The 13,753-nt window shown below is 45.7% G+C and overlaps 1 protein-coding gene across 14 annotated transcripts in view; it reads left to right on the forward strand.

Annotated features, from left to right (window-relative positions):
• The window catches only part of PHACTR1 (phosphatase and actin regulator 1), a 581,376-nt gene that overhangs the window by 489,100 nt on the left and 78,523 nt on the right, over positions 1 to 13,753 (forward strand). For all 14 annotated transcript variants that reach the window (XM_030817298.1, XM_012509150.2, XM_030817300.1 and 11 more), the window contains one exon: positions 10,698 to 11,019. In XM_030817298.1, coding sequence (XP_030673158.1) covers positions 10,698 to 11,019 — 322 coding nt within the window. The remainder of the gene's footprint in view (positions 1 to 10,697; positions 11,020 to 13,753) is intronic.

Raw genomic sequence — 13,753 nt, forward strand, 5'->3', positions numbered from 1 at the left:
TGATCATCCCTAGGCGGGCCTGGTGTTCTGAAGGAACTGATGGAGCTCCTGTTGACCTCTTTCTTGCACCAAGGGGAATCTGATTTAGTAGATTAGTGATGCTGGACTCTCATTTCTGTTCTAAATACACTGCCAGTAGGCCCTTTAATATAGTCCACCATCTTCAGGTGGAGTACCTATATCTAAGATTAAGTAATTAAAGGAGATAAGTAATTCCAACTCACTGCAACCAGTTGGCAAATGACTGAGAAAATTTTGCAACACCTTTATTCATTAGGCACTAAGTGCTGTGCTCATTGACAAGTAACTGCCGATACAGCAGCAGTTACAAATGGGCCTCTATGGCAGGTGCTGATTAAAAAGTTCATTTGTGGCCGGGTGCGGTGGCTCATGCCTATAATCCCAGCACTTCGGGAGGCCAAGATGAATGGATCACTTGAGGTTGGGAGTTTGAGACCAGCCTGGCCAACATGGTGAAACCCCCCCCCCATCTCTACTGAAACTACAAAAATCAGCTGGGCGTGGTGGCGAGCACCTGTAATCCCAGCTACTCAGGAGGCTGAAGCATGAAAATTGCTTGAACCCAGAAGGCGGAGGTTGCAGTGGGCCGAGATCGTGCTACTATACTCCAGCCTGGGTGACAGACAGAGACACCATCTCACAAAAAAATAAATAAATAAATAAAAGGTCATTTGTGGTGGTAAGAAGAGAGGCTAGAGGTGTATTTATTTAGCCCACACTTATTCCGTGTGTAGACTACAGCCATACAGCACGAGGACCAACTTTAGAAGTCATCTTTGCTTTTTCTTTCCTTGTCTGAAGTCATAAGCCAGGGCTGTGTCGTGTTTGGAAATACAGCCCTCTTGGGTTTTATGGCTCTGTGACATTCACGGTTTGGGTTTATTTTCCTTGTTCTCTGGAACTGGTCGTTTTTGCTTCTTCCACTCCATCAACAGAGACAGTTTTATGAATACACTGCATCTCAATCAGTCTGGCTGCAGAAATAAGTCAGCAAGCAGAGAGCTCTGTGTGTGTCCCAGCAGGAGCAGCCACCATCATCATTAGAAAGGGAAGAGGTAGCGTGTATCCTCCAACAATTAATAAATATCACGCATCAGATAGATGCAAAACCATTTATTCAGTGAGGTGCTGTCAAGGGAAAGGAGGCATTTTTATCCCAGGAATCAAGGGAAAGGAGGCATTTTTATTCCAGGATATTTAGAGGTAAAGAGACGAAATCCCAGGAAGGTTAGATGTCTTCCTCAGGCAGTTAAAAGCAAAGCACGCAGGTTTTCAGACTCCTAGGTCATCCACTGGTTTTCTTTTTTTTTTTTTTTTTTTTTTTTTGAGACAGAGTCTCACTCTGTTGCCCAGGGTGGTGTGCAGTGTACAATCTCGGCTCAGTGCAACCTCCGCTTCCCAGGTTCAAGCGATTCTCCTGCCTCGGCCTCCCGAGTAGCTGGGGCTACAGGCACGTGCCACTGCACCCAGCTAATTTTTGTACTTTTTTTAGAGACGGGGTTTCACCATGTCGGTCAGGCTGGTCTCGAACTCCTAACCTTGTGATCCGCCCGCCTAGGCCTCCCAAAGTACTGGGATTACAGGCTTGACCCACTGCACCCGACCCCATCCACTAGTTTTCAATACTGATGTAGTGCAGTGTGCATCAGAACAATACACTGAAACCTAGAAATCTCTCCTGGAGCGTTTTGTGGTGGTGTTTTGTTGCAAGCATGGAGAACCACCATGGAAGTCCTTTGCAAGCCTCTCTGCTCTATTACTTGATTTACTTTCCAATCGCCTCTGCTCTTTTCCACTGTTTTCTTATGATAGTACCACCACATATTAAACACTCTCTGTTGTTTTTTTGGCTTCTACCTTCCCACCCCAGGCTGGAAAGCATCAGGATAGGTGGATTTTCAGAAGTGTGGTGAAAGCCCTATTAGCAACACTGCAGCTATATAAGGTACTTTGCAATTTACAAAGCATGTTCACGTGATCCTGTCTGACCCTCCAAATAACCTATGGCAGAGGTGGGGAATGTATTATGATGTTTGTCTCAGAATCAAGACTACATTTGTTGATCTCCTGTGATGCATCAAGGACTGTACTGGGGGTATTTTATACTCAGGCCTTCTGCTGACCTATATGGAGACTTCGTAAAATTAGAAAAAGTGCCCTGTAGAGGATGCCCCTTCCTCTAGAGTGACTCAGCCCCATGCCAGGTCAGGCCTCAAGCTAGATTTCAACCCTAAGTTCCCCTCAGCACCTTGCATGGAGCTGTGTAGTTATTAATCTATTTACTTCTCATTACAGATCTATACTCTGGGCAATACTCCCTTTCTACAGATGAGAAAACTGAGACTCAGGAAAGCTAAATGTCTTAGGAAGAGTAACAAAGTTTGTTGGTCTTGGAGCTGTACTTAAACCCCAGCTCTTCTGAGTTCCTTTTTTTTTTTTTTTAATTTAAGCTCTAGGGTACATGTGCACAACGTGCAGGTTTGTTACATATGTATACATGTGCCATGTTGGTGTGCTGCACCCATTAACTCATCATTTACATTAGTTATATCTCCTAATGCTATCCCTCAAGGATCTAGAATCATTCTTCTGAGTTCTAAGCCAGTGGTGGTTTCACCAGGACATTCTGCCCTCGGCCCACAGCAGAAGCCTTTGCACCTCCTTCCCAGCCCTCCCAGAGCAGTGCTGGGATAATCTCCTCCTCCAGAAGGCTCTGGGAATTTGTCATTTTGCCTATGGAGGGAGTAGCCTCTTCCGAAAGGAATCCCTCTTTCAGGGGTGCTTCTCAGACTTGATAGATCAGCGTCCCCTAGAGATCTTGCCAGAGGGTCTGGGCTGGGCCCTGAGCATCTGCCTTTCTGATAAGGTCCCAGGCCATGTGGCTCCTGCTAGTCCATTGACCACACTTTGACTAGCAGACCCTTAATATAGCAGAAACCAGTTACTGAGTTCCACCTTTTCCTGATGCCCTGAAGACATGATGAAAAGGTAAACAAATGTTTATTGGGCATCTACTATGCACTAGGCTCAGTTCATTCTAGCAGGTAAAACGGGAGGAAATAGCCACACTTAGTGAAATTTAATAAATACTACATCACATATACCCCTTGCAAGGAAAAATCAGCAACAAGTTAAGAAAAATGAAAGGGATTGAATTGACTCAATAGGCAATGCTGTGACACAGGGAAGCACGAGGCTTTGGGGGTCCCATGGGCAGGCGCCTCAGCCAGCCTCGGGAGGATGGGCTTCCTGAAGGAGGCAATTAATAATGAGGATGGTGATAGCATCAAGAATTATGGTTACTCTCTGTGGAATAACTGTCTGGAGTGTCAGACACTATGCCACACAGTTTATGTACTTTATTTAATTTTACAATTGTCCTGTAACACAGGGGTGTCCAACCTTTTGGCTTCCCTGGGCCACATTGGAAGAAGAATTGTCTTGGGCTACACATAAAATACACAAACACTAACGATACCTGATGAGCAAAAAAGAAAAAAAAGGAAAGAAAAGAAAAAGATCCATGCATAAATCTCGTCATGTTTTAAGAAAGTTTACAATTTTGTGTCGGGCCACATTCAAAGCCGTCCTGGATCGCATGCAGGCCGCCGGTTGGACAACCTTGCCATGACACATTATTTCACAGATTGGAAAACTGAACATCAAAGAGATTAAGCAATTTTCTGAAACCAGCAGAACTGAATCAGTGAATGATTTTATAGTTTATCTTACACTTTTTAGCCCAACAAATGTTGGTAATGATTTTGCGCCTCTTTACCCAATAAGAACTTGCAGCACCAGGTGTCATTTCCATCCAGGTAGATCAGAGTGATCTGGGAGTTTGTTTACAAAGCAGATTCCTGGGCACCACTGTGGACTTTTTGAATCTGAACTCTGAAAGTGAGGCCCAGGAATCTGCCTCTCCCAAGCTTCCCTAATGAGGCTGATGGAAACACTACTTTAAGAAGTTGGCTGCTGGGAGCAGTGACTCACACCTGTAATCCCAGCACTTTGGGAGGCCGAGGCAGGAGGATCACGAGGTCAGGAGTTCGAGACCAGCCTGGCCAGCATGGTGAAACCCCATCTCTACTAAAAATACAAAAAATTAGCCGGGCATGGTGGCGTGCACCTAGAATCCCAGCTACTCAGGAGGCTGAAGCAGAATTGCTTGAACCTGGGAGGCGGAGGTTGCAGTGAGCCAAGATCACACCACTGCACTCCAGCCTAGGCGATAAAGTGAGACTCCATCTCAAAAAAAAAAAAAAAATTGGCATCTTGAAAAGTGGATGCCATGCAGTAGAATCCTGATCTATCCAATTCCCTTTGTCATCCTCACTATAAAAATGTAATCACCTCACTAAACAGAAATGGGTACTAGATATATATTTCTTGGTTTGTTTAGTAAATTTACAGAGTGCACATAGGGTAAATAAAAAATCAGCAAGAAGGCAGAAGAACCTAAATGCTTTGAATCAACTACGTAGGAAAAGCTAATCGTTTGGTGAAGTACTTCTTGCTTGACACAAAATTTTGAAGAAAGGCTCTTTATGCAAACTTGTCTAAAACATCCTTAAAGTTTAGACAAGATATAGATAGAACTAGAATAAAAGATTTTATTTCTATAGGTAGAAATAAAATAGAAAAATTCACCCACAACGATATAAGACATCATTTATAAAAGGCTTAATGACAAATGATTTTTATAAAACTCAATTGGAAGTGCCATTAGACAAATTGGTTTAAGAAGTATCCTTTAATTGCACATTCTAAATGTGGACAAGATAATCATTAGGTGAATAGATTTTAGGCAAATTAGCTTTTAGTAAATTGGTTTAGGGAAAATTGGTCTTTTACTTTTTACATGTTGGGGGCATAGAAATAGAATCTGGAAATTATCCCAGTGACCCCCCAGGATGGACATTGGTCCAGATGCTGGATGGAATTGGTGCATCCTGGCCTCGAGTGCTGCAGTATCCCTGCCTCAGGCAGCAGCATACACCAAGCGATTTAGCACCCTGAGCCAGTGATTCTCAGCTCCTTGTATATGCTGAGCATTTGGGAAGAATTTTTTTTTTTTTTTGAGATGGGGTCTCACTCTGTCACCCAGACTGGAGTGTAGTGGCACAATCTCAGCTCACTGCAACCTCCACCTCCCGGGTTCAAGTGATTCTCCTGCCTCAGCCTCCCGAGTAGCTGGGATTGCAGGCACGTGCCACCACGCCCAGTTAATTTTTATATTTTTAGTAGAGACGGGGTCAAAGTGCTGGGATTACAGGCATGTGCCACTGCACCCAGCCAGGAAGCGTCTTAAATCCAAATGTCTGGCCCAAAGATTCTGGTTCAGCAGGTCCAAAGTAAAGCCCAGGAACATGAAGTTGCATCAGGCAACTATTGGAGGTGTTCCAAGGACTCTGTGCTAAGAAATAGTGCCCTTTTGTTAGGAGAAAAGGACAAAAGTAAGAGGCCAAGAGTTATTTTTGACTGTGGCTTTTTACAAATGCAATGCTGGGCCAGGTGGCCAGCACTGGGTGGCCACCCACTTTGGGAGGCCGAGGTGGGTGGATCACCTGAGGTCAGGAGTTTGAGACCAGCGTGGCCAACATGGTGAAACCCTGTCTCTACCAAAAATACAAAAAAAAATTAGCCAGGCGTCGTGGTGGGCACCTGTAGTCCCAGCTACTCAGAGGCTGAGGCAGGAAAATCACTTGAACAACCCAGGACGGGGGAGGTTGCAGTGAGCCGAGGTCACACCATTGCACTCTTGCCTGGGCAACAAGAACGAAATTCTATCTCAAAAAAAAAAAAAAAAAAAAAAAAAAAAAAATTTAAAAAAAAAAAGAAATATAATGCTGGACCCCAACCTAGAATCCCTGAGAAGAGGAATGAGCATCATTGTGATTCTGATGCACCCCCAGCCCTGGGCCTGAGGACCACAGGGCAGTGAGCACATTCCATCACTGCCCAGCCTCAGAGTCCTGCTGCAGCACGTATAGGAGGAGCCATCTGGGAACTAGTTGGGAAGACAGGGCTGACCCAAATGGAGCCAGCAGTAACCAGCACAAAACAGAGCCAAATTCACTGGAACTGCTGACCACCAGGGTTGTAGGAGTTAAGGGAGGAAAGGCTGCCAGAGGAAAGCGGGTCTTCATTTGCTGCTTGAAGGGTGAATGCAATTTTTATTATCAAGGAACAGGAAGGCATTTCAGGAGGTGAGTACAACAAAGGCCCTGAAGAGAGAAGGAGCGTAGTTATTGGGAAACCCAGAGGCCAGAGTGGACGAGAGAGATGTAAGTGGGAGACTCGTAGTAGAGTCCAGACAGAGTCATACTTGGACTTGCAGCATGGACTGAGCATGGAGCCATCATGGACCTCACACATGCGCAGCAGGTGCTGTAGGGAGATAGATATCTGGTACAGAGGGGACAGATCAGAGGGCTGGGATGCCATTATCCACATGATAAGAGGAGATGAGTGTCCTAGGCTGGTGTAGTGGTCAAGAAGCTGGAGAATACAGAAGTTTGAGTGGGAAAAGGAAGATTAAAAGCTTAGATGGAAGTTCAGAATGACAGATAATATGCAGCTGGTTGCAAATCGTGCCTCTAGTTGTGTTATGGGGAATGACTTAGTGTTAAGATGTAAAAATATACAAATAGGCATTGCCACTCCAACAAAGACATGAGCTGCCCAGCCTCTCCTCAGTTATCCACAATGTTGGGGAAAGATAGAGACTGCATGGCTAATTCACAGAAAGCAGGTAATTCCACCTGATTTTAGCCCTTTTCTTACTTTCGTTCACTTTTATGAAATCCACTGCGCCAAAAATGATTTTAAATGATTCACTTTTATTCTCTGTCCTTCTTTAATTCATAGCTATGTGCATCAAAACAACCAGAAAGGAAATGTAGCAGGAAAGAAGGCCTGGGGTTCCCCACGACCCCAGCATGCCTTTCCTGGAACAGTAAGAATAACCGTCTCCACTAACTTGGTTCAGCTGGCCGTTTTTTCCTTGCCTGTTTTCATAGAATTGCTGGGGCTCACTTGGCCAATTTTCTATTGATGAAACCAAGTAGGTTTTGCTATGGAAGTAGTCACAAGAAGTGGTGGAATGTTACAAGAAGCTATTGATTAACAAGATGGGCAGAACTCAATATAATCACTGCCCCTTCCTAGGCAGAGAATTCCACTCTGCCCTCCTGGTTCTTTCTCCTGACCAAGCAAATGAGCACCTACTTGCCTTAGAGAACCAGAGTCTTCAAATGAAGGACTTTGGGTTAAGGGTCCTGGAGCAAAATCCTTAACACATCAGGACATACTGCATTTGCTAGGTTTGCACTGAGGCTTTTTTTTTGAGACAGAGTTTCACTCGCCCAGGCTAGAGTGCAATGGTACAATCTCAGCTCACTACAAAGTCCATCTCTTGGGTTTAAGTGATTCTCCTGCCTCAGCCTCCCAAGTAGCTGGGATTACAGGCACCTGCCACCATGCCCAGCTAATTTTGTATTTTTAGTAGAGACGGGGTTTCACCATGTTGGTCAGGCTAGTCTTGAACTCCTGGCCTCAAGTAATCCACCCGCCTCAGCCTCGCAAAGTGCTGGGATTTACAGGCATGGGCCAGCGCGCCCGCCTGCACTGAAGCTTCTAAGAGCTGTGTAAGTGGACCCTTCACTAAGAGGAGCTGGACAACGGTGTTGAGTTTTTCTGTGTCTGAGCACTTTGGAACTAGCTAGCACTAGTTAAGTTCCTGAATGTGGTGACATTGCACCATGTGCATGAGGGGTCACAATGAACAGGACAAGCCCTCGGGAATGAACATGTGGAAGCCTGTGGTTATGACTGGTTTGCATTCTGGTGTTGGGGAGCAATCTTATCAGGCCCCCTGAAATGATTAGAATTTTCTGTGTCTTAGCAGTAGGATCAGAAGTTTAGTGTCCATACGCCACAACTGTGTGATCCTAAAATTATAATCCATTTCAAGCTCACATCTCCCTCCTAGAGTATCTATTTCTGGGGAAGGTGTGAATTCATCCCACAGCAGATCATCATAACTTTGGCTCATTCTGTAAACACGATTTGCATCTCTTGTGATGTGAGCTGGGCACTGAACAAGATGCTGAGGTTTAAGATACAATAATAAATTACACACCATCACTCTTCAATGGGAGAGGAGACAGTTATGTAAACAGGAAGTGCAGCATTGTGTCTTCAGAGACCCTGTTTCATCATCTGCAAACATGAGATAATAATGGCATCTCCCTCAGACTTACTGTAAGGATTAAACTAGTTAGAATACAAAGAGCCCTTAGAACAGTGTCTGGCACATGGTAAGCACGATAGAAGTCTTGATTATCAGGACTGTCGTCATTCCTGCTATCATCATTAACACGGTTAACACGGACATAACGTGCATCCACGTTCCCACTCTCTTTCCACAGAGTGGGAAGAGGGATGTAATGATCAAGGAATATTTTCAGGGGGGATTGTTTGTGAGTTGGATCTTGAAGGGCAACTAGTAATTGACCAAGAAGACAAAACAGAGAATATTCCAAACTGAGGGAAAGTGACATGCAAAGGCCTAGGGTTATGGAAACATCAGGCAGTTTAGGAAACTCAGCAGTTCAGGAGTGAGGGTGGATGGAGTGGGTAATGGTGAGAAAAGTGGGCTGGAACTAAAAGGGAGGTGGGGAAGCCATGAGTGCTCCTCTTCAGTTCCTTACTGGGATAGGAAGAGGCATCTGTGGAAGGTGAGGATCCTGGAGGAGGCTGGGGAAGACTGCAGCAGCTCTTGGGAGAATGGCCAAGGCCACCTGGTCAACTTTGTTGAGGGTGGAGACCCTGAATCCGTGGGCCACCAAATAAGTAGAATCCACAGGAGAAAAGTGATCTGGGCCATAGGAGAGGTTCTGCTCTGGCTTTTCAGGTGCCGCAGGTAAGGTTATTTCCAACTGGGGGAATAAGAGCAGACTTCATAGAGGTACAATGTGGACATGAAGACATGAACCAAGCAGCAGCCAGCCCATGGAAGGCCTTGAATGATGTATCAGGAAGGTTTAGTCCATGGATGGGTTTTAAACTGGGGAACAACGTGATCAGATTTGTGCTCTAGGAATGTCATTTTGGCAGGACTCTAAGTTAGACGGGAGGAAGGCCACGTTCGAGGCAGATAGATCATTAGAGAAGAATCTATGGCCTCCGAGATGGAGAGTCAGAACTGTGTGGTGCTCCCCAACAGGGGGTGCCAGTGGGGCATTGAGACTCCCTACTCCTCCCTGCTGTGCTGTTCCAGACCATGCTTCTCCCAGGCAAGCCTGCAACCCACAGGGTTCAACCAGGTTCCCCTCCAGTGCTAGGTGATTTCCAGAAATGTGGGGTACAGCAACAGACTACATCTCCCCAGAAATGCCCTGGGGTCTAGTCTGACCCTGAGCCCCTCAAATGTGGAGCATCTCTAGGAAGCTCAATGGCATTGTCATGGAACCCAGCAGTTGGTCCTAGGTAGGTTCTAGCAGCCTGGAGTCCCCTGTGGGAGCCTCCTTACTGTTTCAGCAGCCCACACTTGAGTGGGCCCACCAGTCCAGCAGTCACTCTCACTCCTGCCCCACTCGTGCACCCAAGCCAGGGTCTGCAAAAACTAATCTTCACAAAGCATCCTCTCAAGGCAGGATGGTCGTCCCTAGGTGACGGAAGAGGGAATTAAGGTTGGCAGCAGTAAAGGCACTTGCAGAGTGACATGGTATTGGTGGACTTGACCCTAGGGCTGGCTTTAAATCTCATGCCTGTTGGGAAGTTCCAACTTTGAAAGATCTGTTCACATCATAATTGCAAAATTGTAGACATGTATTGTAGACTGGCATGTCTTGGTCTGTTTTGTGTTGCTGTAACAATACCTGAGGCCAGGTAATTTGTGAAGAAAAGAGATTTCTTTAGCTCACAGTTCTGCAGACTAGAAAGTATGAGAAACATGGTGCTTCTGGTGAGGGCCTCTGGCTGCTTCCACCTATGGAGGAAAGCGGAAGGGGAGCTGGTGTGTGCAGAGAGCACATAGCAAGAGAGGAAGCAAAGGAGAGAAACTGAGGAACCCAGACTCTTTTTAACAACCCACTCTCCCTTGGGAACTAATCTATTCCTGGGAGAGCTAGAACTCGCTCACACCCACCACTGATCTATTCATGAGGGATCCACACCCGTGACCCAAGCACCTCCCACTAGGCCCCACCTGTTAAAGGTTCCACCTCCTGACATCCTTACATTGACAATTAAATTTCACCATGAGTTTTTGCAGGGACAAACTGCATCCAAACCAAAGTTTGGCATATCCTAGCAAAGGTTTCCTTGACGGTCCATGGGTGTCCATGAGCAGAAGAGCTCGTCACATGCCTCCTTCCTCCTGCCTTACTCTCTGGGCTGCACCCAAGTCTCTGGCATACTGTGCATTAGACACCACTAATGTCTGGGTTCCTGAAGGCCCTTATGGCCAGTGCAAGTGCACTTGGAGTAGGAAACAAGAGTCAATGGATACTTGCTGAGTAGCACTCATCACGCTGGTGTCTCCAATTGACACATTTTACCTAAGAGGCTCAACTCATTGGCCACAGTCTCCAGGTGAGCACATCTGGTGTTCTGGGTTTCTTCTGATGCCCCCAAACTCACATCTGCCTCTCGCCCTCTTTCTGCCACAGATCCTGGCGCCCCTGTGAAATTGCCTTGTCTGCCAGTGAAACTGTCGCCTCCGCTACCTCCAAAGAAAGTCATGATCTGTATGCCTGTTGGGGGGCCAGACCTCTCACTGGTGTCCTACACAGCCCAGAAGAGTGGCCAGCAGGGTGTGGCTCAGCACCACCACACTGTCCTGCCCTCCCAGATCCAGCACCAGCTGCAGTACGGCAGCCACGGCCAGCACCTCCCCTCCACCACCGGCTCCCTCCCCATGCACCCCTCGGGCTGCAGGATGATAGACGAGCTCAACAAAACGCTGGCCATGACCATGCAGAGGCTGGAAAGGTAAAGGTGGGCACCAGGAGGGAAGGCGGGAGGAGAGGGGTTGGCTGGGGAGGGGGGCTTAGGGATTTGGACCATGACTTAGGAATGTGAACAGGGGGTCACATTGAAAGTAAAATGAGACAAAAAACTGAAGGTCAAAGCATGGAAGAAAAACAATGTTGCCAATTGAAAAGCTCTAGAATAATCACATTTATCAGAAAGAAAAACTAACATGTATCAGTGTCATCAGTAGGTGCATGAAAATCGCAACTTCAGTAAAATAAAATCTAACAAAACCAACTTAACCATAGACTGATTGATATAAACAAGACTTAAGTTCCTATAGCATATTTCTGGTCAGAAAAATATTCTAAATAAAGACCACAACACTTCTAATATTAAACATTGAAATAAATGTGAGCTGTACATACGTTTAAGAAAGAGGCAGGAGAATGGTGTGAACCCGGGAGGCGGAGCTTGCAGTGAGCCGAGATTGTGCTACTGCACTCCAGCCTGGGCGACAGAGCGAGACTCCGTCTCCAAAAAAAAAAAAAAAAAAAAAACAACAACAAAAAAAAGAAAGATTAATAAAAACAAAGAAGGTAATTACCCAATTATTCCAGTTCAGGGTGGTGGCTAGCCGGTGCGTGTCCCAGCAGCCCAAGGCACAAGGTGAGATCTGGCCCTGGTCAGACATCATCCCCTCGCAGGGCGCACTCACACCCACACCCACACCCACACTCACTCAGACCTAGGACAGTGTAGACACGCCATTTCACCTGACATGTACATCTTAGGGATGTGAGAGGAAACCTGAGTACCTGGAGAAAACCCATGCAGTCGTGGGGAGAACATGCAAACTCCACACAGGTCATGGCCCCAGCTGGGAATCAGTTTTTTTTTTTCTCATAAGTGTTATGGCAAAATGACATTGAAATGACCTTATTCAAGGACCTGCTCTATATCCATCTTTGCATACATGTGGATGTACACACATACACACGTGCACACACACATGCACACACACACACGCACATGCACGCACATATGGTGTCTCTATAAGCATTAACGTTTTGTGAAAAAATGTATACGTAGTCATTAATAGCGTTTATTCCTGGGGTGGTGAAATGGGGAGAAAATACTTTTATATTTCATATCTTTCTATAGTACTTTTTAATTCTGTGTATATTACTTTTATGAAACTCAAAAGAATTAAAATGTAAAATAAGAAAAGATGAGGGCTGGCAGGTGTTGGAGGGAAGTAAGAGGGCTGGGGAAGGTGGGAAGATATACTCGGTTCTTGCTGATGGAGGAAACAGAGTCCCAGGCTCTGATTATATGCACATGTGCCGCTAATATTTGGCCACTACCAAGGCAGCTCCCTCTTTCACCAGAGTAGGCCTCCAGTCGCTCTTCAGGGAGAGCTGCCAAGATGACCCCACAGGCAGGCCTGCAGCCACGACCCTAACTCCTCACCACCTAGGGAGATCTCTCAAACTGGTTCTCAGTTACTCTTGTGTGTGCACGCTTGATCATGCGTGTGTGTGTATTCAAACACCACCACCTACCTCACATCCAAGAAGGCACTGGGATTTTCCACTGGGGCTCTGAGGCACATTGCTTGACTGGGTGCCCTGGTGTGACAAGCAGAAAGTGTGTCTATGAGGTGCAAAGCGTGTGTCGGACTGGGAGCTGAAGGCTTGTCCCATAGTAGTGGCTGCTGGTCACTGGGTCCTACGGATGGAAAATGGCAGTCCGAAGGTCCCAGCGAATCACCAGAGCCAAAGGCGAGGTGCACAGGTGGGAGCTTCGGGTTGTGTTTTCCTGACTCTCGGTGGCTTTCTCTGCTCCTGCCTCTCAGCTGAGTATTCTGCATTTGGGAAAGGAATGATTCACTGGGAGGTTGCTGTGTCTAGGAATTCTGACTTGATTTCTTGGTGTTAACATCTGCCCTTGCTGCAAAAGGAAAAAAACAAAACTTAATTTGGCCCCTTGCTATCATTTGCAACTATTCTTGTTGTTAATTAGAACAATAATAATTTAAAATGTGGGTGGCACCTTTTAATCTATTACACATACACATTGTCGTCACTGTCATTGTCATCTTATTGAATCCTCACATCACCTACAGAAACTGAGTAGATGGAGAAACTAAGGGAGGTTCACTAAGTTCCCCAAAGCCACCTTCTCAAAGGGTGGCCCACAAATTGCTTATCTCACATCTGCAACCACATAAGTGCAGACATTGAGAACAAGCTTTTAGATACTCTTACAGCAATATGACAGAATAATTTCATGCCTGTTGAATCTTGTCATTAAAAAGGGCTTCATTATTTTTACATTTGTATTATATTTTACAAAAGCATCGGTTTGTGACGGATTGAAAATAGAAAGAAGTAAACAGTAAGAACTGTTTTGTCCCTGTAGACATTTGGAAAACACTACCCTAGGTAGTAAGTTGAGAGGCCAAGCCTCCAGCCTGGTCTTCCCTCTCCAAGTCCAGAGCTCTTTGTACTAACACACAGCTGCTTCCTAAGGACAAGTAGCAGCCAACATCATTGCCGCCCCCATCCCTACCCCATGTCTACATGCACCCACTAAGTTTTCATATCTCTCTTGAGCTTCAATAATCAGAAAAGATACTTGGATAGCATATAAATAGGATATGGCTAAATATGCTTCCACTTAAACACCATATTAAAAGGTTCAATTAAAGATGCTAACTGGCAAGTTTTATAACATCTGTGGGTATTTG

Source organism: Nomascus leucogenys, chromosome 8 (genome assembly GCF_006542625.1).
Source record: "Nomascus leucogenys isolate Asia chromosome 8, Asia_NLE_v1, whole genome shotgun sequence".
Taxonomy (NCBI): domain Eukaryota; kingdom Metazoa; phylum Chordata; class Mammalia; order Primates; family Hylobatidae; genus Nomascus; species Nomascus leucogenys.